Source organism: Glandiceps talaboti, chromosome 15 (assembly GCF_964340395.1).
Source record: "Glandiceps talaboti chromosome 15, keGlaTala1.1, whole genome shotgun sequence".
Classification (NCBI taxonomy): domain Eukaryota; kingdom Metazoa; phylum Hemichordata; class Enteropneusta; family Spengelidae; genus Glandiceps; species Glandiceps talaboti.
Genome location: NC_135563.1, coordinates 17,807,221 through 17,834,776, shown reverse-complemented (window position 1 = coordinate 17,834,776; position 27,556 = coordinate 17,807,221). Strand labels below are relative to the sequence as shown.

Sequence of the window (27,556 nt, the reverse complement as noted above, 5' to 3'; positions counted from 1 at the left end):
ACTAACTATTGAAAAGAAACGTTGGAAAGGTCGATTAATAATTTTAATTGTTTGTTAGTGACGATTTCCTTAATAATGTAAATTGTTGTCACTATGCTAACTCTTCCTCTTGTTTTACATTTGAAAGACCGGTAAAGGTCCCTTGTACTTTATAATTAAAACCATGCGTTTATTGCCAATTTAATAGTTTGCCTTATCTTTACTTCAGCGATAATATGATGTTAGTTTGAAAGCCACCACACATTTTTTAAAAATTCGATTTTATATACCAACCCATTCAATGCGCTGTCATTTGAAAATGACAATGGAAATTATCAAAGTCAATAGAAAAAATTACAAACCTGGCATTTGATATGTTTAATTAATTTCATAATTGTAGTTAGTAATTTCGTGAGTCGTGCTTTATCCTCAAAGTTCCTGAAGAATTCCTTAAAAATCAAAGTACCGTTGTAGATTTCCAAATATACAGTCCATACGTCCTAGTCAGATTGATGAGAATTAAAATTGTCATTACATCATGAATTTAGTTATTTATAATACATACTCAAAGTAAATATTACACACTTAATATGTTGTACCGAATATAGATAATTTGCTAGTAGGATTCAACTTCACTCCCCTTATCATAAACGCCATACAAATCTTGTCGGAGACTATGCTCTGTCATTGGAATGGAATATTTCATATTATGGCATAACACAAAGTTAGGAAAGTTAGTTCTGATAGAAATTACAATCTGTGACTATCCCTGGTATTTGTCTGATAGAAATGTTTGTTATATATTCAACATGCAAATTCTTCATAATATGTGCAATTTTATCAGATTCCCCCCCCCTTCTCTTATCTCTCTCTCTCTCTCTCTCTCTCTCTCTCTCTCTCTCTCTCTCTCTCTCTCTCTCTCTCTCTCTCTCTCTCTCTCTCTCTCTCTCTCTCTCTCTCTCTCTCCCTGTTTCCGTCCCTGTCTCCATGTCCCGTCTCTGTGTGTGTGTGTGTGTGTGTGTGTGTGTGTGTGTGTGGTGTCAGTGTCAGTGTCTGTCTCTATGTCTGTCTCTCACCGTCTCTTTCGTTATTTATTAGAATTTGGAAGGTAAAATATTATATAAAGTCTATTTAAACTTTAAAGAAATAATACCACAGTGAGAGCACATAATATCAGCAGTAAAGTCTGATCCACCTCATTTATTCTATGGGTGTCTACTACGGTATTAAGCGTTAAAAGGTATGTAATATTTTCTTCAATACAGGTAGTTAACTGTCATTAAAGTAGTGAACTTTGAATCTAAATGCAAAAAGTTGCTGCTGCAACATTATCTTTGTATATTGGCTAAAGAATGTGAGTATGAATGGCTTGTGACTACTATCTACGTTGCGAAATCTTACCTTTTCAGGGTTGTTGATATTTGATAATGGGCGTGGCATCATATCGATTTCCTAAATCCAACAAAATCGAGAGAAAAAAAACATGTCGTTTATAATAATAATTAATTTTGTACTTTCAATTTATAGATAAATAAATAACTTTTTAAGGAAATGAAGTAAGCTTTGTACCGAATACATATGTACATTTTGTGTGGTACATATTGTGTGGTGGGTGACACAAGTGCAACTACATACATGTATAATTAACAACCACCACCCCCTCGTTCAGTTTCAATTCCTGTGTTATATACTAAGACAATTCTTTTACCTCATCACTTCCCGCTTTGGTCTTATATAGGAGTATGCTGGTTACTTTTGCTGACGCTCTTATTTTTTTTTTTAGTTGGTTATCAGTACACGCTCTGGAAGTCTTCTTTTTAGCACTTGCTGTCCCGAAAAACGCTACTACCAACAGCACTCCGAATATCAATAGAATGGTACTTGTCCGAGCTGTAATGAAACGTACGGATTGTGAATTAAAATCAATTTTCAATAATTCGCGCTATTAGTCATGGTAGATATCTTCAAGGCCTTGCATAACAGTTTATCCCAAACCAGCACAGAATGTTAAATCACGTTGTTTTTACATGACGTCATAATGCAGCTTGACTTTCCCCGTGACGTCACCGTGTTCATCAGTTAATGCACCACATGGACCACAAGTTGAGTGTGGCACCGTGTGTATGTGTGTGTGTGTGTGTGTGTGTGTGTGTGTGTGTGTGTGTGTGTGTGTGTGTGTTTACTAGTTGCCGAAAACTTGAAAGGAATTCTTGACTTTTATATTTGTTGTATACATTCATCAAAATATGTTTAGACCTGAGTGTAGGGTTTGCGAACATCTGCCGGGTTCTTCCGTCGTACGAAGCCCGGTCGGACAAACAAATGAAGTACAAAAGAACTTGTGCAATTTCTGTGACAAATACGAAGACTTAAACTGACATATGACTGTAAACTCATTGTGTCATGAAATTTCCAGATAACCCGTCACCCATAAGCAAACTATTTCTAGATCTATTGATCGCTTTGAACTAACAAAAGTAACACGAAAAAACACATGACATTGGAAGAAAAAGGTATTACTCAAAATAGAATATATACACGTGGATTACAATTTGTAATTTCTTTTATTTCTTTTCAAATGTCGTTACACGAGGAGCTCATGTGATTCAAGTCGTCTCTACCGTGACGACGCCGCGACGAAAGGCAACGAAGCGATTACTATTTCCGGGTACGAAAAGAAAGCAGTTCAAAATAATTTAGTTGAAAAACGCCCTCAGTTGACCAATCATTGTAAGATTTGGTAGTGAAGATGAGTGAAATACGTAAAAATACAACGTGGTAGGCCGACGATTACCACGGCCATTTCAGTTTTTGACTGAGTAAATATTATCGTAAAACGCGTCTATATCAAAGTCTGAAACCAATGCTAAGTAGGCCAAGGCCGGCCATACGGTAGAGATCGATATACGAAAAGAAGTCAAGTAAAATTTGCGAACTTCTCTCATTAATTGTTCTGTCAACTGCATCAAGCGAAAACATTAAAAGGGGAAGTTTGACTGCTAAGGTTCAGACAGAGAAAAAAAAATTCAAACAGTTACTTACTTTGCATACTTGCCATACTTTGTGATACACGGTGTGTTCTGTCTTGGTTAGCACTAAACTGAGCATTTATGTATTCTGAGTTTTTTTACCTACCGATATTTATACATATAGCGTAGATTACGTAGGCATTGAACTGTATACCAATTTCATGATCATAAATTTGTAAATAGAGTTATACGATTTCAAAAAATTTCCCTGTTTCACTCAACATTCCAAAAGGGGGTTTAGAGTGTTTTTTACCTATTCTTGTTTGATGTGGTCCGATGACGGGGGTTACATATCGATGAGTCAGTCTCCAAACCCAGATCGACCGTTCCCTGAGTAACAACTTAGTATATCCTTATCGATGTTTAGTTTCAGATGTATTCCACTGAAAGCACTGAACCAAACTTAAAGACAGTGAGAAACAAAATCGTCTTCATCAGTTTTTGTTAGATATAGGCATGTGTCTGTCTTTAATTTCAAGTTCCTAAGTTGTTATTTTTCCTTGTTTGTTTCAATTCCTAAATATGAAACATTGAAAATATTCGCTTTTCAATGATACATGAAATCAATACAAATTTTACACTGAAAACAAGGTTTGTCACACGGAGCTTTGCATACGTCCCTTTCACTTCTACATTAGAGAGAGAGAGAGAGAGAGAGAGAGAGAGAGAGAGAGAGAGAGAGAGAGAGAGAGAGAGAGAGAGAGAGAGAGAGAGAGAGAGAGAGATGGGAGGGGGTGGTCGGACCGACCGACCGAAAGACAGACAGACAAACTCAGAGAGTCTGGCATTGAGAGACAATGTGACGGAGATAAATTTCACTTTACTATTGGCACAATATATTATATCCCCGGGAGATTCAGTTATCTTTGTTATATCGATGACATTAATCCCTACAAGCCTTGTCGTCTCTACTAACAGAATACATGAAAAACTTGTCGTTATACATCAAGTTCATATATTACACACGCATACATATACACACATACATACACACACACGCATACACACACATGCATACATACACACACACGCATACACACACATACATACACATACATACACACACACACGCATACATACATACATACATACATACATACATACATACATACATACATACATACATACATACATACATACATACATACATACATACATACATACATACATACATACATACATACATACATACATACATACATACATACATACAAACATAAATACATACACATACACACACACGCATACACACACATACACACACGCATACATACATACATACATACATACATACATACATACATACATACATACATACATACATACATACATACATACATACACACATACATACATACATATACACATACATACATACATACACATACATACACACACGCATACATACATACACACATACATGCACATACATATATACATACATACATACACACATACATACATACATACACACACATACATACATACATACATACATACATACATACATACATACATACATACATACATACATACATACATACATACATACAAACATAAATACATACACATACACACACACGCATACACACACATACACACACGCATACATACATACATACATACATACATACATACATACATACATACATACATACATACATACATACATACATACATACATACATACATACATACATACATACATACATACATACATACATACATACATACATACATACATACATACATACATACACACAAACACACCCCCGCAAATTTACTGCATGCACTATGACCAACCTAGTTATTAGCCCGGGAGTTGGCACCAGTTCAAGATAATGTCACTTGGAAACCCCACCACAACGTGACGTGACATAAAGGTAATCACCTGTACGCCAACAACGTTCGACGCCCTAACAACAAATATATTGCGATACGGGTATTCTGATACTAAATACCGTAATGTGTCAACATCAAGGACGTGCATGTTATCAAGTTCTCTATGGGGTCAAATATAATCAGTTTATGAAAGTTTAAATTTAGTGACAAATCTAGGATCATACTTTATTTATATAACAATAAAACGTGTTATTAAGTTTACTGTAAGTTAATCATATCTATGTACATGATTTTCATGATAATTTGATGGTAGTAATTATAATACAAATTTAGATCAAAGAGACACGATTTTGCTGAAACAGCTTCTTGCTAACGTTTTTACTCAATGTGTTCAGTGACATAGAACGACCAACTTGAAGAGGAAGTGAGGACATGGCGGTACCCTTCAAATTTCGAATGCATTTTGCAATCGGCAAGCAAAACCTGATTTTCCCATTTCTTTCCCAACTTGTTCATTTTTTCTCATGTTTTTTTTGTTATCGGATGTATCAATATCTAATAAGTATTTAAATGTATTTAATATTGCTTTACGTTTAGATGACCGCTAGCTGATTCTGGGCTCTTCAGTAGGTTTTTGCGCGTGCGTGAATGCCTGGGGATGAATTGGTTACCTATTCTGGTTTTACCAGGGGATTGTGATGGGGCTTTTTTAAATTTAGAGTTTGCAATAAAAATATCCTTGTTTGAATATTAAGATCTTCAACCATACACATATTTGACACTGATACAAGCGCATAGATCCGATAACAACAAACCAAAAGTTTCAACAAACACAACGTAAAAATTTAAAACCAACCTAGTTACCTGTCTTCATGTTAACATATTGTTGCCAATTGACAATAAAATGTTATGTTTGTTTCATTTTAATTTGTTTTTAATTTTGTTTCAGCAGTCAATAAATTAAGGTTTTTTCACCTGATATTTTATATATGTTATTACCAGTACATTATACGGAAATTTGCAACGCCCTATTGTTAAATTGGCATGGAAACCATGGAGCTTTGAAAGTCAAGAGGGTACTTCCCCATTTGTTAAAAATCCCCTTCCTTGTGCAAATAACGTTTTGTTTGTTGAATGTCACGGCTTGCTTTCGATGAGTCAAGGCATTAGTTTACAGTAAGGTTTGCGTGCAAGCTACTACTTTTGTCGAATGTTGGTATGCGATGTTTCTAATCCGACGTATTACCCCCTGTATTTCCCCAAGTTGACAGCAAAACGCAGCATATTGTCAAAAGCGAGGGAGTCAAAATTTGAGATATAGTTGTAAAGGACTATTATTTCTGGCCTTATTTGGTAAAGGTAGCAACTACAAAGTACATATATTTGTGCATGGTGTCTGAGTTCACAGTCGAGTAAATAAATTTTCTACAAATATGTGAATGATTTTCTTTTACATTTAGATAATTGGACGCTTCCCCTTTTTTATTTAATTATACAATAGTCGCTTATTTCAGAGCGCTTATGTTAAGCATATTATAATTGTATTTACTGCAGCGTGCACCGTCTTTGGGCCACGGTACAAGTTATCTTTATGTTGCTCCATATTTTCCCAACACTAAAACCAGATTTTTTGTTCAAATGTGTAACTTTGAAACCATTTTTTATGTCAACCAAATTCAATTTATTACATTTTTACTTCCTAAACTTTGTGTTGTCATACAAGCGAGATATTGGTAGCGGGATTAATTTCGCATCTATACCTTAAACTGGCCATGGAAACGGTAACTACATGAGGTGAATGTTTTTGAATGTGTACATTTTGTAGCTAAGGAAGTAACACCGACAAAATGTGTCGGTTAAAGTCTATTGAACTGTGGTGATAGTTTTTCGTCACCAGTAAACTAAAACATTGAAACAGAGTTATTGATCAAATCTATACACACTAATCAAACCCTCTTACTCATCATTTTAATTGTTAAAAATATTAGCGTACAACACATTTCCTGATTTACATCATATTTGTAATCCAATGATTATTGAATCATAACAAATACAAACATAAATAACCTATAATGAGCGAATTACCAGTTTATTCCCTTAGGTTTACAACTGTTTCTGTCCGTTTAGATGTGATTGGGAGATTGGATGATGCATTTGATTTTCAAACCAAAATAACCATGACTGTTTGGTTTGCATCATGAAATTTTACATTAGTTTGGTTTGTGTACTACATGTAGACAATTAGAGCACGGTGTGTAACTATGAAGTACCCTTCCCCGGGAGGGGGGGGGGTGAATTACACAGCGAGAGTGGACACGACATTTATTTGCAACATGTTGAAAATCGCGTTGTAATCAGTCCGTTTTTGATCAACAATCAGCAAAGGTTTTCTGGTCCTACATGAAGTTGCTCGTGAGGACGACTTATTTCAAACCCGGATTCCTAGACGATTCCTTTTGCGAACCTTTACATCTTAAAACTCACCACATACAATGATACAGTGCTCCTCCGATCCCATTACAGATATTGATATATAAGAACGAAAACATGGCGTCCTCTCAATATTGTTATTTTAGTTTTGTTTTCAAGCCGACCAATTTATGAATTTAAAACAAGTTCCTGTTATATTTACGTTTATTTCTCGTTGTTTTTATGAAATGAATCATTGGTGATGATTAATCCAATTTTTACAAACTGTACATGTACTTCCGTTTTCAGGCGAACCCCCCTTCGTCCCACCCCCACCCCCGTCAATCTAGTGTTGGTTTGGTGTAGTTGTTATTAATATTTCCAAGTAAAAATAATTTAATTCCACTAAAAGTTATCACCTCAAGATTATTTGGTGTAAAGAATGTAATACATGTACAGATGAATGGCAAATGAATGGTTTGGGTTTTCAAATAAAATGGCGGCCAAAAACAAAACCGTATAGCATATGATAGGTGTATGATGTTTGTATCGATGAATAGAGCTTTGAAAACTCAATAACTCTGACAACTGCAAATGTAGGGGACCAAATTGCACCACGCACAAGCCAAGTTGTTGTATTCAAACGAAAAATATGAATTATATACCCGATTCATTCTACATCAAGACAACCCGTGTCTTCTTTATTGGTTCTGTGGTGCTCGAAATACGAGTCCAAATCTAGCGACTCGTAGTGACAGGGCCCCTTAGGTAACGCGTATTTTCCCTGGCTGAATGAAGACAAATATTTGGGAATAATATCCAAGTATTAAAAGATATAGTAGTGTGTGAAAAATACTTTTATCTTGGTAGACGTGATGATGATGATGATGATGATGATGATGATGATGATGATGATGATGATGATGATGATGATGATGATGATGACGATGATGATGATGATGATGATGATGATGATGATGATGATGATGACGACGATGACGATGACGATGACGACGACGATGATGATGATGATGATGATGATGATGATGATGATGATGATGATGATGATGATGATGATGATCCATTCTTTGTGTTCTTATATTTCAAGTTTATGACATCAATTCCATGGTATTAAATCTCAGCCAAAATGGCAGTTTAGTCTATTTCTGACACAGTGTCTACTATTTCAAGTAGATCTTCAAACTTAACCAAATTGAGGCACAACTTGAGTGCTTACGGTGTAACTCAACCCTATTGTCTGGAGCAGTGAAAGGCACCCGTACTTTCTCGACTGCCTCATTGTACGTAACTGTATACGGCCAGGTTGAGTTCAATCTGTGTATGTTGTTCTTGGGTGTTATGACTATACGTGTAGCGGCGAAACTAACGTTTAGATCTCGGCTCGTGTGTTTTCACAAGCAAAGCTTTTAACAGCTTATTTTGCTCTCGAGATTCGGCTCAAATGTCTTCCACTCGTTCACCGATCGCTTATGGCGTGCCTCAGTGAAACTGACCAATAGGTAATGTGACAAATCTCCTCCTTCGCTTCAACGTTGCCCTGGGCAACCGTCACTTCAACCGACGCTGAATGGTAGAGTGTTTCGTATCATAAGGTACAGAAGGCTGGCTGTATATTGCTTTCCATGCGTGTAGGGGCACACGACATACAGTGTTACTCACTGAACTCTCAGGTGAAAATAAATTAGTAGTTATGACTTCAACTTGAGAAGAACAAGATGGCGGAAATGGACGATGATATTGGCGACCTGGAATTAAACCTGTCGGAAGATGAAGGAAAGAAGATGCAAAAACCCAACAAACGAGAAACATCGGGAATAAGGAAAGTTGCAAAACAGTTGAAATCTGTCTTGAACTCCAATAACGTAGTTGAACCAAGTACTGATGAGATTGCGCTGACAGAAACAAGTGGGCATATGAGTGATGGTAGTTTACGTCCATCTAGTAGTTCTGTAACACATGACAGCAGAGCAAGCACAGCAATTCCAAGATCTCCAAGTCAAGCTTTTAGCGAATTCACCAGCGAAGTTAGCATCTTAAACGAAGGAGATAATGACAATCCTTCAGATGTCGATGATCTTAATCTGGATTCAGATGATTTGTCTTCTGTATTAAAAGCCAATATTTCAGGAACTCATTGCTGCTCAAGTTGTCTCTGTGGCAGCAAAAAATCTGGAGAGTGGTTGATATTTAATCCTGAAGACAGTAATTTCTTGTTTTTCTGGTTGACTGTTGTAACCATAGCTACAATTTATAATACCTGGACCATTATTCTAAGGGTGGCATTCAGGGAACTACAACATAAACATTCACCACTTTGGTTTATTTTGGATTACACCTGCGATGCCGTCTATGTAACTGATTTGTTAATATGTCTTCGTACAAGTTACATCGAGCGTGGCATGTTCGTGAAAGACAGTCAAAAGCTTGCCCGACACAACGTCCGCACGTGGCGTTTTGTTCTTGACATTTTGTCTATATTACCGCTTGATTTGTTTTATTTATTGGTGGGAGTCAAACTTGTGTTCCGAATTAACCGTGTATGTAAGTTATACCGTGTTGCCATTTTCAACCGAATGATAGAGACAAGAACACCATTGCCGAACTTTTGGCGAGTTGTGAATATCTTCCATAGTGTTCTTCTTCTTATACACTACAATGGATGTCTCTATTACCTGATATCAGAACATCAAGATTTCGGCCAAGAATTGACCAGCTGGGCTTATCCTGATCCGACCATTTATACCGATTACGCAACTTTACCTCGAAAATACCTGTATTCAGTGTATTGGTCAACTTTAAGTTTAACAACTGTTTCAAGTCTTCCCGCGCCTGAAAGTGACCAACAGTAAGTATAGTATTGGCTATGTATGATGAAAGCTACATAAATGCCTTATATATAAATCATTGTTTATTGAAGCAACAATTCATATTTTATATTTTAAAAGAGAGTTGGTGATCCTGTGTTGAAAATACAACGAATTAATATTGTTATTCTCATACTTAGTATTACAATCAATGTACGTGATGGTATACGGTGGATATTTGGTGGGCACCAATATAGCTACCCCTGTCGTCAATTATAAGTAAAATTATTATGAAAGTTTAGTATTCTGTGTTATTGACTGGGCAGGCTTTCTTTGACTAGTGCAAGTCGATCTATTCTTGTTTCGCCCCTTTTGTTAAGACGTCGAGGAATTTTGACCGGAAATAAATTCAACAATGGCCGTCGACCAGTACATACCAAAGAATTTGACGAATTTGGCAGAAATGGCAGGATTAGAACGATAAATACAAGGCTTTGATATCAATCCCGTATTATCTAATCATTCCATTTAGTTAGAAATATCCATTAATTCGTTTAATTACAGTAACTGTGAGTTGCCGTGATAGTTGAGAAAAAAAATGAATGCGAGTTTCTTGTTCCCTTAGAGTGGTAGACCGTTAGGCGGACAATCGTATCAAGCATGGCGCCTGGTTCTAGCCTGATTTGTTGTCATATTCCGAGTGACTCAAAATGCAAATGACGTCAACATGCATTGAAAATAGTGAAATTCCATCGTTGTATTCTTTTATTAAAGAAAAAAAAGACAGCTGGGGTGTTTGTCAAGTAGGGTATTGTCATATGTTTTGTTGTGGATATGCGATATTTATGAAAATTTGTTACTATGGTCAGTATGAATAGTAACTGTTCAATTTTTGAAAGAAAGTTAATCTATATATATAAAGTATTATGAAGTTTAGCTTTTAACATTTTCGTTTTAACTCAAAGCCATTTTTGAACTGTACTTCGAGAAGACAAGTACCCACGCATGTGTGTATGTAAATCATGGATACTAGTTAGTTAATTCGACAAATGTTGGCACTATAGAAATGTTTTTTAAGAAAGGCGCTAAAATGTATTGTGCCTGTTTTCAGCTATATAAACCACACGTGTAGGATCGTAGTTTCTTTTCTGCCTGAACATTTTAAGCTTCACAATCCACCAGCCCCTCCATTATAGTACCAGTTCTGGTGAGTGCATATGAATTGTAAGACCTGCCTCGCCTGTCTGTCTCGACTCGTAGCAGTTCTATTGTGTAGATCGGAGTTTGTTGGTCTCATGACCGCCCGTAACGTGGCCCGCCTGTACGGCATATACCAAGAACGTTCACAAAAGCCAAGTTTGTTGTCCGTTTACTAAAATCGCAACAGGATCGATGAAAACGCAACAAAATATGTAAACACTGGTGGGTAAAGAAAGTGATAATGATACTGTAATAATGTGTACAACTATTCAGGTACAGACGCACAATGCTGGCACCAAATGAATTAGAATATCCGATTCCAAAAAATCGGTGTCTTTAAGTTCAGATTATTTGCCAAACAAAAGCTAGTGACTTTGTACGTAAACACAAATCAATGGTCCGAAAAATAAAAATACTGTGGCGATATGTAGTACTCAAACTCAATCGAATGGATTTAGCTGCTAACGTTGTATATAATATAGAATTCCAGATTTAGCAAAAAGTGTGCAGTGTTCTCAAATAAGTATACTCTATTCAGGAGTCAATGTTTAAAACATAGCACAGTCCACATAATAACTTACTATATGCTACTAATAGTTTGGGTTTAAAGTAGTGGCTGTAACAGAAAGCCTAACGTTTTTGCCTTCCTGAAATTTTAACTAAAAATTCATGGACAAATACTCAGTTTTGAAAGGGAATTTTTACTTCTCGCTTGCCTTTATATGTTTATAAAGAAACTACATCCTTGAGGGGGCATCTACAGTTTACGACCCCCTCGCCTCGTCCGATATACTGGCCTGACATTATCACGAGTGTCGGTTAAAACGTCAACTCAGACTACTGTAGATTCTGTGGTCTATAGTGGTCTGCGCTTTCAAGTACTGGTACAGCTATTAGCGAGAGTATATTGAGTTCTCAATCATTAACCGATCAGGTAGGACAAGAAATAAGTACAACGCATACAGAACAGTAATGTGTAGAAAGTTATATGACTTAATATTGTCTGTATTTTTTACATGTAATGCAAAATTGGTCATTGAGACACTGTCCTCAATATACGCTCAGGTGTCCTAGAGCCAGTGTGCATTAGAAAGATTGGACTGTTTTGGAAAGTGAATTGACCATAAGGAGTGAAAAAAAACATCCGAAATGATCCATGATTCATTCACCCTATGTATGATGGGGTAACATTTCTGATTTGTTAGTCATATTGTATTGAAGCATGTATTTCGAGAACTCGAAGACGGTGTGCTTTATTGATTTTCTTCAAATTGTATTTACTCTGCACAGCATCTGGAAGGAAAAACAAGTAAACAAACTTAGATACACCGGGATACAAAGGTAAATGGAGAATGGAAAAGCAGTACGTGAAAAAAACCCGTTAGAATGGCAATGTCGTCCATATTTCAAGCGAAATGTGATCTTTGAAACCATCACGACAACATATTCTGGAAATCAAAGTGAATAAATTGAATATTTTGCTAACATTTTGGCGCATAATCAAGGCCAAAATTAAACATGGCATTTTATTCTAGTCGATGTCACTACATGCACCTAGTCAATGCCAAATTCCTTATCCAACGATGCCATATTCTTCTGGTCTATACCAAATTTTGCTAACCGATGTCAAATTTTGCTAGTTGAGTTTTTCATTCACCAACTCATGCCATAGTTTATGTTTCTATATAATCGCATATTTCGTTGCTGTATTTCTTATCCGTATAGCAGTCGATCACTCTTTCTGCATTAATACTAATTTAATTCTAATTTGGTATCCCAAACACGTCCTCTTCAGTAAACATGCGTTCTCTGAAGATACGTCATAACGCGTCATACTTAATCTGCTGTTACGTCAGATAGCATCATCAAAGTTTGTGGAGATAAGTGACGAGTGACTGTGAATGCAGATAGAACCCATGCTATAGTGACGTTATTGTTTTCATTAAAAGATTACTCACTGTCTTTCCTGTCCATGAGAACACCGTGATGTTAATATCAGGACTGGTCACTAATGTACATGTAATCAGGGAAGTAATTGATTTTTTAGCCTGTATTCCTTGGCTATCGCTTTTAAGATTATGTTAGAAGGCCAGAGATATCCAGCCTAGTCTTAAAAAGCGAAACATACACGAACTCCTTAAATCTTGTATACTAGTACCTACATACAGAAACTACTACCACTTCTATAGGTAAATAATCATAAATCACGAAATGTAGGGATAGTCATCAAATCTAGAACACAAATTTTGTTCTAAATGACAGAAAAGCCAAGTTGACAAATTTAAGAAAATATAACAACACCTAAATGATGAAATTTACATCTAAGTAGATTACATGATGGAATAAGAAAGACGAAACGATTTACTACTTCACAGCAGTGAGAGAGAGCGAGAGCGAGCGAGAGAGAGAGAGAGAGAGAGAGAGAGAGAGAGAGAGAGAGAGAGAGAGAGAGAGAGAGAGAGAGAGAGAGAGAGAGAGAGAGAGAGAGAGAGAGAGAGAGAGAGAGAGAGAGAGAGAGAGAGAGAGAGAGAGAGAAATATTCCATTCCAATGACAGGACATAGTCTCCGACAAGATTTGTATGGCGTTTATGATAAGGGGAGTGAAGTTGAATCCTACTAGCAAATTGTCTATATTCGGTACAACATATTAAGTGTGTAATATTTACTTTGAGTATGCATTATAGATATGTATATTCGTGATGTAATGACAATCTAATTCTCAGAAATCTGACTAGGACGCATGGACCGTGTATTTGGAACTCTACTCTCAGAAAGTACAGACAGACAGCCAGACAGACAGACAGACAGGGACAGAGACAGAGAAAGAGACAGACAGACAGACAGACAGACAGACAGACAGACAGACAGACAGACAGACAGACAGACAGACAGACAGACAGACAGACAGACAGACAGACAGACGCTCACAGAGAGAGAGAGGGTACATTTTGTACTTAGATTATAAACAGATCTGCAATGACATTTTTGTCAAAATTAGGATCTTTACTCAGATGAAAATCAAAGCGTGTCGAGTTGGTCATACTTCACATAAATCGTTTTATGATGAAATTCATCTCAACCATTTTTAGAATGGGGGGGGTATTAGAAGGAAGAGGATACTTGAAGGAAGACTCGTACTAGGTGTTCAACAGGGTGGAGTGGGGTGGGGTGGGGTGGGGTGGGGTAAGATAAGCGAAGATGGGGCAGCAGAGTTTTCTCTGCTGTCCTATAGTTTTAATAGGGGACCAAAGGACGGGTAATTTACCTGATATTAAAGTTATTTACTGTGTACCCTCAACTCGAAATAGGTAACACGGTAAGCTGTTGTACTCCTTTGACGCTATCCAAACAACGGCTTGACCCCAAGTCCGATACGTGAAACTATTTATCGTTCACAAAAGGTTTGGGATCGCCTTTTACCCCCAAGAGCGGTTCCTTGCAATCGAGACATATTACAACTTTCATGTTACTTTTTCTCCTTTTATCAGGAATTAGTTTGAGTCGACCAATAATCGACCTTTGCTTTTTTCGTGAGAATTTGAACACGATTTAGCTTTTTGTCGCGTTTAAGTTTTACGTTTGTCATCAGTGGTGCGTATCTTTTCAAGTGCACTCTGCAGTATGTTTGACGTGGTCCACTTTACAGGACATTCGAGTCATTTGACACATATGTATTGTACAACAGTTAAAAAGATTTCCTATATTCAGCATCGACGGGAAAGTTTCTCTCTCAAATTTTCGCAGTCTCCGATGCTTGCAAAGCAACATTAAATCGCTATTCTTCAAAGACCATCTAAATCATGATACTAAAATCGTATACTTTGATGCAATGTTACATTGACTGTTTATGATCAGTAATGTCAAGTCGAAGTCGATGGCTAAGGCACTAAGTTTAAAATTTAGGAGTTTGCTGATCAGTGCATATGGTTAGCATTACACCGCGTTACAACAGTAATTTTCGATTGCGTAAATATCTACAAATATCCTGATTAATACTAGTTTCGTAGATTTTCATATGCTCGTGAAGATGTCGTTACTGGGGCAGTTGACTCATAGTCAACGAGATTGTATCATACATTTTAAAACTAACTAGGTTTCGGTACTTTCCAAATCACTAAACTATATTGATATTTTTGTGCCTAGTAATCTTATTTCAGTGCGTTGGAATAATTTGTTACAAATATTACAATAACAAAGTGACTGTTATCTCAACCAGCTAGCTGTAGAAAGTGTCCCCCTACATTTAATAAATGTGCGTGGTTGTTACAATGGGTGAATCGATCGTTTTTCGCACTTCCCTAACCAGCATTGCAAACAGGGGAAATGGCTATAATATACGTTTTCATTTGTATTCATACGTTTGACATGCTACAACTTTTCAATCGTGTACTTTCATTTCTCTGTTGGCTTATTTTAGGGAAAATCTCGAACGCAGTCTATGGATTTCGGTATTCAATTACTTGTGTAAATTCCCCGAAAATAGCGATCTCAAAGGGGCATAATCTGAGGTTTTATGTTTTTCGGAGGCAATTTTTAGTCCGTATTAAAAGGTATTTGCAATATTCCACTTACTGAATCATACTTAATCATCATCTTTTAATCTTTGTTCTCATTTCTTGTAAAGCTCATTACATTAACCCATTCAGTACTGAAAACTTTGCCGCCAAAATTATTTGAACAAAATTCTTGTTTGTATGTAAGTTTTTGGCATATATCAGCTTCATTTTAGACTGGAATTAAAGAAATGTTACTTCGTAATGAAGTAATATTATTATAACTATGAAAATGTTCATATAAATTGGGTCCCAAAATTATTTAAAACTCGTCTCCAGTCATGAAAGGGTTAAAATAATCACAATACGCTGTACAACTGACAGGAACATAACAGACACACCATTCGAAACTGTTAAAATGTCCAGATATCATAAGAAAAAACTAGTAAAAAGGTACACATACGCAAAGGTAAAATATACAAAACGTGTAATGATAAAAAGACCTAAACACAGATTAGTTTTCAAACTTGTTTTCAAACTATCGAATGAAGGAGCAGCTCGGAGCTGTGATGGCAAAGCATTCCACGAACGAGGAGCACGGATTGAAAGTGCTCGATTGCCATAGTAACAGTATGAGTTTGAATAAAAGGACAAGTCCAAGTCTGGTTAAAACTTCTGCTTTATTTGAGTCCCGACGTTTCGACTGTGCACAAACAGTCTCTTTCAAGGGCTAAAAAACAGTATGATTGGTGTAAATTTATGATACCATTGGACTAAGAACGAAGGGTTGGCCAGTGACACGTCTTATCAGTAGTTCACTTAAACAGAATGGTGCAATTCCATAGATTATTTTAAAAGTAATTCAATTTTTTTCGAAGTCAGTATAAATCATTAAGAATTTGACAAATATGGTCACGTTTTTTCTCTTCGGTGACAAGTCAGGCCGCTGAGTTTAGAGTGATTTTGAATTTATAAATTTCATGTGAAGGAAGACCGTAAAGTAAACTATCAAAGTAGTCTAAGTGAGATCTTATGAAGACATAAACGTGTTTCTTCGGAACTCACACCACAGACAAGGAAGTGCTCACACCTAGTATTTAGGTATCATACCATATAAAGGTTTCGATGACATAATTCAGTACAGGTATTCTAGAGTGTTGAGGAAACCGCTAGTATACCATCAACGTTTAAGCTTGAAGACATGCAGAAAACTAACGTTATTAGAATGAAGTAGTTTATTAACCAAGGTTTTAAGTATTTCGCAGGAGTAATAAAAGGTTTATATTAGTTTATAACATTGTAATTTCATTTTGTTTTGTATCTTTCCGCTCTCTCGTTCTTTCTTTCTTTCATTCGCTCGCCATTCTTCTGAAATTATTTTCTTGTTATCTGTGTGTTCATTTCACGGGACTGGTCATATTATTTTTTCTATTTCACGGCTATGTTGGTTGCAATATGAACGTTATTGTCCCTGTTGGATAAAATCGCCATCGTTACTATATATGTGATGTTTTCACACATCATGGTTTAATCATTACGTAGTCAGACATCGTGTATAAATATACTGGACGTACACATTCCTCCAATGGTCTTTCCCAGGGGATTTTTTTACGCTGCACCATTAATCTTTCGTATCTCTGTTTACTATGTTCTAGATATTGCTCGAATTAAGAACAATGAGTCTAATGAGGGAATCGAAACCCTGTTCATTTATCAATATAAGCCACAATAATGGTTTACTTCTTATTGTATTTTGTTTCAATTAGTATGGACATTCTCACAAACCAGACTTGTCCGCTCTCGAGAACTGGCTGCGCGTGTTTTACCGTATTATGTTGCCTGAAAGCGGCCAGGGTACCGAAACGTCTTGGAAAAACAACAAGAATTGTATAACTTCGAGGGGGTCGGATGGTGGTCGTAAGATCATGAATAATTTCAAATTATAAATTGATACTACATTTTCCTGTCGAGGGAAAGTGGCTAAAGATGTACAGTCAAGAGTAGCCAGTCCTTCATATCAGGGATGGGTGGGTAGGTGGGTGGGGTGTCATACAGCGTAGATATATAATTACGCTAAATAAAAGTCAGGTGATATATATGTATGGTCATTTTTTTTTCGTTTTGGTAAGGTGAGGGGTATTGCATAGATCCGTCATATCAATGCACAATAACGACTCTGCCGTTCCGGTAATTTACACAACTTTTGAACAATTTCAGATATTTGAAAGTCACAAAAGATTCACAAGTCAAAAGAAAAAACAACAACAGGGTGAAACAAAGACGGGGATATTTTCCGTATTATAGAAAGTCATCTGTCGTCAAGGATGTCAAATTTTGATGGTGACGACACAATCGACGTGTGCAGACTACCTTGGAGGAAAGGAAGTCGAATGAATAGTCTGGTCTTCATATTACATGCCTTTGTGAAATTCAATAAATGGATATTTGTCTGGATATACCGCACACATGCTATACATGCTATGACATTTTGCTATTTTTATTTGTTTAACATTTAAGAACTAGACGAACAATTTGGGTGATCGATTCGCTATGAATACATCCAATTACCATAATACTCAGGCCACATACCTGTCGGTGGCTGACATCAAGCAAACAATCGTACCAGTCAAATTAAGAAAGTGCGATGACATCACTTGCACCTCGTCCAACCGATTAGTCATTCATAAACATTGGAGAATAATCATTGGTGTTCAAAGATCTTCAAAGTTTGGCCAGTGTTTAAATACTTGTAGTATGGCGGTTAAATTTCAAAATGCTACCCCATTTGAAAAGAAATTATCATAATTATTAATCAGTCAGCTCTGAAAGATTCTAAGTTGACTACACAATTATAGTGTATGTGTACGGTCATGTCGATCATTATATATATATATATATATATATATATATATATATATATATATATATATATATATATATATATATATATATATATATATATATATATATATGCGTGAAACTCCGAGTTACAACCAAGAAAGAGTTCCAGTACTACCAAAACTATATATATATATATATATATATATATATATATATATATATATATATATATATATATATATATATATATATATATATATATATATAATTATATGGATTTAATTTGTGACAAGATAAATATTGGAATTGGTTGATTTATTCTTTGAGTTACCTTATAATTACCAATTGATCGATTGAACGAGTGATCATACATACATACATACATACATACATACATACATACATACATACATACATACATACATACATACATACATACATACATACATACATACATACATACATACATACATACATACATACATACGCACACACACACGCACACACACACACACACACACACAGACGTATAACTGTACGCAATGTTCTATAGACCACACATGCCACAGATAGGCAGACGTGGTGTTTAATTTGTAATTTCATAAAAGTCATACTTTCCCAAATTGGACACCTATAGAAAATGGTCAAACGGGATTGATTCACTAAGAAAAGGACGTTATTTGACAAGTAAACAACAGTGCAGACAACGTGTTACTTTAATGTGTCTACATATTCAACTAAAGGCTTTGATAGTATCAGTTACCAAAATTGGATGATTGGAGCTTGGTTACCTGTACATAGTTGACATAGTTGTCATATTACAATTCGTTGGGATCACTGCTTCTCAATAACCAACCTGGGTCGCAACACAAAAAGAACCATCGCGTAGTGGCGTCTAACCCCCACTGTGTTTACCGCAACGTTGTCAATATTGCGCAACACCAAGCATTTATGCTCAGCTCAAACAATGTTCTCATATCAATTCGATCATATCGACTCAATTTTAATAATATACTTTTCCCTGTTTATATTTCCCAGATACATTTATTCAATATTCCAGTATATTTTGGGAGTATTTGTTATCGCTTTCGTCATAGGTAAGATGAGAAATTTTCAACTTTGGTATTTATGCTATTGCTAGTGGTGGAATGACGATAACTAATGCTTAAAAAATAAAATCCGAAACACCCTCAATTCATTATCAGACATGGCCATCTTACAGACATTGATGAATTTTCTGCAAATCCTTCGATCTAGAAGAAATTATTCCTTGTCTGCTAAGAAAGAACGTAAATACAGACTGTATAAAGATATAGATAAGGGTTATGGAGAGTGTCATTTACAGTGAAAATATCTAGTTTCTGTGGTAAACGTATACTATTGCAAGGCCTGGCGGAAGGGAGTCAAGTGGCTTATCAACTGTTTAATCTCCTATAGTAACGATGAACTGGACTTTGACATTGACAATGCTAGAATATAACTATTCATATATCATCGTCGTGACCCTGTGTTTATGTTGTATTTTCATTACAGGTCAAGTTACGAACATTGTGGTCAATAGAAACCATTCTCAAATGGAGTACGAAAGGATATTAATGCGAACTAAGTATTTTATGCAACACAGAAAGGTGCCGAAAGAAACTCAAAATAAAGTGCAACGTTTCTATGACTACGTTTGGGCAAGGTATGTCAATTATGAGTTGGAGATCGAGTGATCAGATGAAGATAAGACGAAATGTACATATGTGTGTTTCTGTATTCTACTTGAAAGACAAAGTCTTTTCTGGTTTGCTGACTGGAGTAATTTTTCTTTTCGTTATTTTCTTCTTTTTTTATGTTCTGCGCTTTGAATTCAGTGCTTGGTTGATCTATGTCTTTGTAGTCTTTCGTTAGTGCAAAGTCACACTGTGACTTAAAGTTAAATGTTTACTTAACATCTCCAGAACCGAGGGATAATTTCAGAAAGCTCAGATAAAAAGATTTTAAGATTCACTTACGACGTTAACATAGGTGTGATTTCAACACCATTTCTACAGCAACAGCGAGCGCTGACATTTTCCTGTAAAGAGTTTACGCTTCACTTGATATGGTCATTCGCGGAACTAAGATTTAATAAATTGAGTTGCAGACTACCTGGCTTGCAATGACATTTGGGCACTTGACCATGGCAGAAACAACGTCACATAGTATATAGGCGTCGTTCATAGTGTCGCCGATGTCTCCTGAAATTGACTGTAATGCTACCTGTCTAAGTTAATCAATGAGTTGATCACGTGTACTGTTCTTAATTTTAATCTTCACAGTGGACAATTTCATATTCTTGACGAAGGCAATGTACTCAGATTGCTACCAAGTCAAATGAAGACGGAACTGGCATTGAATGCTAATATGGCAGCCTTAGAAAAGGTAAAATCCCGGGGTAAAACCCTTGGGGGTAAAACAACCTTTCTAGATATAGTAACAAGGGGATATCTTCGTCCTCACGATCGTATTTCTATTATAGGCATGCGCAGTATTGATACGCTTGATGTGTCACCCATAAAGTATGTGCTGGTTTGCTTTTGTTTCAGACTGTCCATTTTTTTAAAGAAGTTGGTCTTTCACCAGTTTAACAAATGTAGTAAAACGTGATGTGAACGAGGAACAAAACGTTGATTCTGTTTCTGATAATGTTTATAAATATTGCTTTGGTCTATATATGTCACCGGTTACGATAATAATGAACAACTTTTCACGAATCATCTTTTCTTCACTTCTGGTCTGCTCGCGTGACTCATATCAAAACAAGACCAAGCCAGGCTAAATTACGTAGTGGCACTAGGTCAGACCATATACAACCGTGACCACTGTTCATAACAACGTCTATAGATTATACTCAGTATTACACGACGTAATGTACCCTATTCTGTGAATTCAATGAAGACGTACAGTTGTATGACACAATGTCATGTAATTTATAATTATGAGCACTGTGTTTAATTATAGTACAGATGATAAAAATGATTTTTTTATTAAGAGCAAGGAGAGAGAGAGAAAAAATTGCTATGAGTCACATATACAATATTCCATGCATTTCTTGTTTTCTTCAACCTCTCGTTATTCATGATAAATAACGTAATTGTACCATCTGCCGTTTTGTGTTTTCCTTAGTTTTATTAATTCTGTATATTTTGCTGTTCAGGTTGCTCTATTCCAAGACTGCGAATCCGGCCTTCTTAGCGATTTGGTACTGAAGTTAAAACATCAAATGTTTTCCCCCGGGGAGTTCGTATGCAGAGCAGGCCAACTCGGCAGGGAAATGTTTTTAGTCAGTGTAGGACAGCTAAGAGTTATCAGGTAAATATCGTCAACTCGTGGAATTACAGTACGGTCGTTGTGGGCGCTCTACTAATTGGTGTCTCTGCTAATTGACGTCACTTTAGTGGTACGCCCTCAAGAGGGAATATTTTAGTCTAAATGACATTCTAAAGTTTTTATTATCGGGACTCGGTCGTATGATGATGAATATCGAGTCGAAAGCGAAGAATCTATGGTGACTGTACAGTATTTATAACTTTGCTAATTGAGGGCGCTCTTCAACTTCTCACTTGAATGACACACTTCACAATCACGTTGGCAAAAGTAGCAAATGAGAAGTAAATGGCACGATTGTTCAAATCTCTGATGAAGTTAGAGTATTATCTGTGGTGTGCGAAAAAAATAACAATCAGAACAGCTCCATGTACAAGTATTAATTACATCGACATGCTTTTTTTGCCTCTATAAATCTCTCGCTCTTTTTGGTCTTTTTACAGTTCGACCGAGGAAGAAGTTCAAACCATCGGCGAGGGTGCAATATTTGGTGAAATTAGCGTTCTCAATCTAAATCGAGGAACTCGTCGAACTGCCGATGTAGTTTCTATTGGTTATTCCGAAATATTTATCCTCACCAATACAGATGTTCTGGAAACATTGCAGGACTATCCAAGAGCAAGGGTTGGTTCGAGTATTTACCATTTATATTTTCGAAGTTAAGAAGAAAATGACGACGACGACACCACCACCACCACCACCACCACCACCACCACCACCACCACCACCACCACCAACAACAACAACAACAACAACAACAACAACAACAACAACATTAACAACAACAACAAAACACACAAATTTCATCTTGACAGTATTAAATACTACACAAACATTGATTTCTAAGAAATACTATAGTAATATCTTTGATATGCTCTCAATGATCATTATATATTATCTATTGCATCCCTCAAGTTTTTTTTTCAGTACAATATAACATAACTCTCTTCAAGGGTGTTATACGTGGCCAACTGAATATAGTCAGAATGTCAAATTATGGTTATTTTATGTATATTATTCATAGGAAGTTATCGCCCAGCAAAGTCGAAGACGACTTCAAGAACAGTTAAATAGAGCAGGATCCTACGGTGGTTGTGACAGTGGTTTCCGTAGATGGGGCAGTTCTGTGGCTTCGAGAGAGCCGACATTTGGACGTCGAAGATCGTCGGCCGCTAGATACAGAAAAATAAGGTTAGTATATTATCTAACTCAATAGAAGTGTACACGCAAAAGTAAGGATATCCTTACTTTCACTGTAAATTGTATACAGTTTTAAAAGATTTCAACCAGAAGTACCGTAAATCTAAAATATCAATAGCAATGGGATACATCACATATATATTGGTGTAGTTGAGTATTTTTGCAAGAAAAATAACAGCATGGGTGAAATTGTAGGTCTCGGATCTCAACCAGGCTATTTTTGAAAGATGAACACAGGAAGGCAGTTAAATAAATCAAATTGAAATGTACGATTTACAAATCTGTTTGGGTTAGAATTGAACGTATGAATTACTAGTACTTTTATCTCATATTGCATTGTTTTTCTCACTCTATTATAGCCGAACAAGTAGCCATTTTAGCCGAGACAGTGGTTTCGTGTCGTCACCGGGTCAAAGTTTACTGTCATCAGGAGGGAGTGGAAGCATGTCTCCCATGGTGGAAGAAGTGACGTCAGACTTGGCTGCTAGGTTACAGACCGCTTGTGAAGAGAATACACGAGCGCTGAAAGCCTCCCTTGAATATGTCTTGGTAGGTATTGGTGATGAGCCAATGATGGACGATGCTTTTGGGCATACTGTCATAGATATTCAACCTACGAATGGTGTAAATTCTTGATACTACTGTGTAGTGTAAGGTCACGGGTGGAGTGGGGATCTCGTTATAGATATTTCACTCTTCAGTGGATATGTGTACTTTTGCAGAAATACAAAGTGTACAGTGGGATGATAAAAGTGTACAGTGGGATGACGCTAGGATTTTAAAAGGCATACACAGATCAATCAATTGAACAAATATGAAATGAGGACTTCACATTGATAGGTATGAATTACGGCAAGTTTGTATTCTTGCTCATTGTAACCATATTAATTCCATCTAAAATGGGAGTTTATTTTGTAAACGTTGTACGTTGGTAGAAGAACGCCACCAATCGTCAAGAACCGCCTTGGTCGTACGTAACCAAAAGTATGTTTTCTATCTCTCTCTAAATTATGTCGAATCATGTGTTTTAGGACCACGAAGTTAAATATTTACGGCAGAGACTACATGACACTGAGAAAGAACGAGACAGCAGACAACGTGAAATTGGACAGTTGAAGACAAAGGTGACGAAGCTACAGGTATGCTATAGATGGGACAGTGTGTCGTTAGTAATTAACATATCCGTATGATGTAGTTAACTTTTTTTAATGTGTCTGTCTGTCTGTCTGTCTGTATGTATGTATGTATGTATGTATGTATGTATGTATGTATGTATGTATGTATGTATGTATGTATGTCTATCTGCCTTCCTGTCTGTCTGCCTGCCTGCCTGCCTGGTCCCCCTCTCCCCTCTCTCTCTCTCTCTCTCTCTCTCTCTCTCTCTCTCTCTCTCTCTCTCTCTCTCTCTCTCTCTCTCTCTCTCTCTCTCTCTCTCTCTCTCTCTCTCTCTCTCTCCGTTTCCATATTTCTCGCTCACATCGCTCCTCATCTTTTCCAGATTCCCCTGATTGATGATTACACTCATTTAATGTGATGTGATAAAAATGGCCTGCTCTGCGAAATTAATGACTGATTATTTTGTACAATTGTTTTACAGCAACAGAGGCAAGAATGTAATGACGGTGTAAATGGAACTGAAGTTTTAGATATTGAAGACGCTGAGCTTCACGAGTATTGACACTATGAACGTAACAGAACGCTGGGATTTTAAAAGGCATACACAGATCAATCAATTGAATTATATGTTATATAGTCAGATCTTGTCCATGACTTGTGACACTGCGATACTAACAATTCGAATATATATCATTTTACGTGCTTTCCGTGATATGGTTTGAGAGGACTATGAACGTTAATTTTAATTTGTAATACATACATAAAGCACATCAAAAAACAAAAGAAGTCTGTATTCCCACTCTGTAGTGAAGAGGGCACTGTACCACTAATCTTCCTCGGTACATCGGATGATTTTGCACAGTATACGCTGTATATAAACTGACGTTTATTATTTTGATATTTAATGTTTTTAAATAAAGCATAGATAAAATATGATGAGTTTATATATAATGCCTTTCCTGTATTTATTTATTTATGTATGTGTTTATGTATGTATGTATGTATGTATGTATGTATGTATGTATGTATGTATGTATGTATGTATGTATGTATGTATGTATGTATGTATGTATGTTTGTTTGTTTGTTTGTATATCTTGAAAATGAGAAAAGAAAAGTGATACGTTTAGAATCAGAACTGACATTCGCCCCTGAATTCTAGTCAGAGTGTACTTTTTAGTAACGTAATGTTAAGCAACGATATTGTAAACTCTCATGAGCAATGGTTGGTCAGAAAAAAATGGGCGCTATCCGCTTTCATTTGAGTTCGAATGCAATCCTTTTGTAACAGCATGCTACTGAATCAGATGTGTAAATTTGCATGGAGCTCATTAAAATGTAATCATCGGGGTGGAATATGTCGTGAGAAAACACACACACATAGAAATATACGAACACACCCAGACAGGCAGATCGAAACACATACATACATACATACATACATACATACATACATACATACATACATACATACATGCATGCATGCATGCATGCATGCATGCATGCATGCATGCATGCATGCATGCACGCACGCACGCACGCACGCACGCACGCACGCACGCACTCACTCACTCACTCACTCACTCACTCACTCACTCACTCACTCACTCACTCACCCACCCACCCACCCACCCACCCTCCCACCCACCCACCCACCCACTCACTCACTCACTCACTCACTCACTCACTCACTCACTCACTCACTCACTCACTCACTCACTCATTCATTCATTCACTCATGTTCAGCTTTATATTTCGGTTTCGGTTACTTATGTCAGTTTTCTCGGAAAGTTTGAAGTTCTATGTACTAGTATATCACAACAAGTGGCGTCATTGTGCTAATATATCACGACGCATTGTTACTTTTTGTCATGTAATTTCTGGTCCTTCAGTACACCAAATAAGGTGTATGTTTGGCGCACCTTAGTTTGACCATACCAGTCTGTCGGCGACATTATCAACAAGTTTTCGTTGGCACGTACATCAACTCTAACATCATGCATCATGCATCACTGTTGTATCATGATCGGTTTAAGTTCTACAAACTCTCATATCAAAATATAATAATTGTGGAGAAATCGATTATCGGCCTTAGTTAAGTCTCTGTTTTCTAATCAAATTACACCTTAAAATAGATGGGTCGGTCGCCGGAAAATTGGAAAAAAAACTAATGCCTTCCATTTCCTGCGTACTTGGCAAGTAGTCATTCACTCCGGGTGTCAAAGGGCAAAACTTCCAACTCTTTTATGAAAGCCCTGTTTATTTAATTTGTACTTTTCAAATCTATGATAGATCAGATATATATGCACGTATTGCTCGATTGCTTCATAACATCCTAAGCGAAGTAAATATATGTCTAATTCTATATACTCAAAACATAACTGGACGGTCTCAACAAAACTCAACTCAAAGAGTTTCCAAAAGTTCTGTGTCTAGCTTTCGCCCTTTGAACAGAGAATCATCAGGTCAGTATATAAGATGTAAGGATATTGTGTATACCCAGATACATCTCATTACAACCACGAAGACGCAGTGACTGGATTAAGAGTCAAATGTAGGTGTGAAAAGACTGGGTTGTCTGGTATACAGGGCTAGGCTGTGTAGTAAAAGTTGGCCCAGAACAAGAACTACTAGCTAAACCATGGCTCCACTGATAAAATAACACTAATGAGAGAACCTGGGATTGAATCCCTAGTCTTTAAGAAAAAAAGATCTCAAAAAAAAACTTAAATTCATACAAGTAACACAGGTCACCTAACACTTCCTGGAGTCACTTGTAGGCTGTGGGTTAATTCATTTGAAAAGTGCTGTACAAATAAACACATCCATGCACCATTTTAATATTGATCTTATGCATAGTTCCAGATTTCGCCCACGTGTGGTACATGTAAATACACCATATACACTACATACGGTTTAATTTACTGCTAACTCTATCAGGGCTACAAGGAGCCCGAGCTTGAACAGGGGAGCATGCCTACACATACATGTATTTACATGTTAAATCTTTGGTAATACTATTAGTCTATTCCTACTGTAATCAAAACCTCCAAGTGGATTCGTTCTTCCGTCAGGAAATGTAATAGCGTATATCGATATTTTATATGATGAGTTTTCTGATTCTGGGTCTTCCTGCTGTTCCGTGTTTAGTCATACAAGTCCAGTATGATAATGTCTCAGTGTGAAATATTGGTCATGTTGTAATGTCATGACCTCATCACTATTGCTGATTGGACATCTGCTATCACGTGGCTAACCCTCTAAACATGGC

The 27,556-nt window shown here is 36.6% G+C and overlaps 1 protein-coding gene across 1 annotated transcript; it reads left to right on the top strand.

Moving 5' to 3' along the window:
• Positions 1-20,232: 20,232 nt before the first annotated feature.
• LOC144446285 (cyclic nucleotide-gated channel alpha-3-like) lies at positions 20,233-25,164 on the top strand. Its single transcript, XM_078136035.1, has 8 exons — positions 20,233-20,303; positions 20,923-21,025; positions 21,801-21,955; positions 22,414-22,594; positions 22,995-23,161; positions 23,530-23,719; positions 24,202-24,309; positions 24,768-25,164. Exons 1-8 carry the CDS (start codon positions 20,233-20,235, stop codon positions 24,846-24,848), a joined length of 1,056 nt encoding a protein of 351 aa, XP_077992161.1. The 3' UTR covers positions 24,849-25,164.
• The last annotated feature ends 2,392 nt before the right edge of the window (positions 25,165-27,556 follow it).

Coding starts and splice junctions, on each gene's coding strand:
- LOC144446285 (XM_078136035.1), top strand. CDS start 20,233: ATGCAACACAGAAAGGTGCCGAAAGAAACTCAAAATAAAGTGCAACGT. Junction 22,595..22,994: donor AGGACTATCCAAGAGCAAGG/GTTGGTTCGAGT, acceptor TATTATTCATAG/GAAGTTATCGCCCAGCAAAG. Junction 23,720..24,201: donor CCTCCCTTGAATATGTCTTG/GTAGGTATTGGT, acceptor CATGTGTTTTAG/GACCACGAAGTTAAATATTT.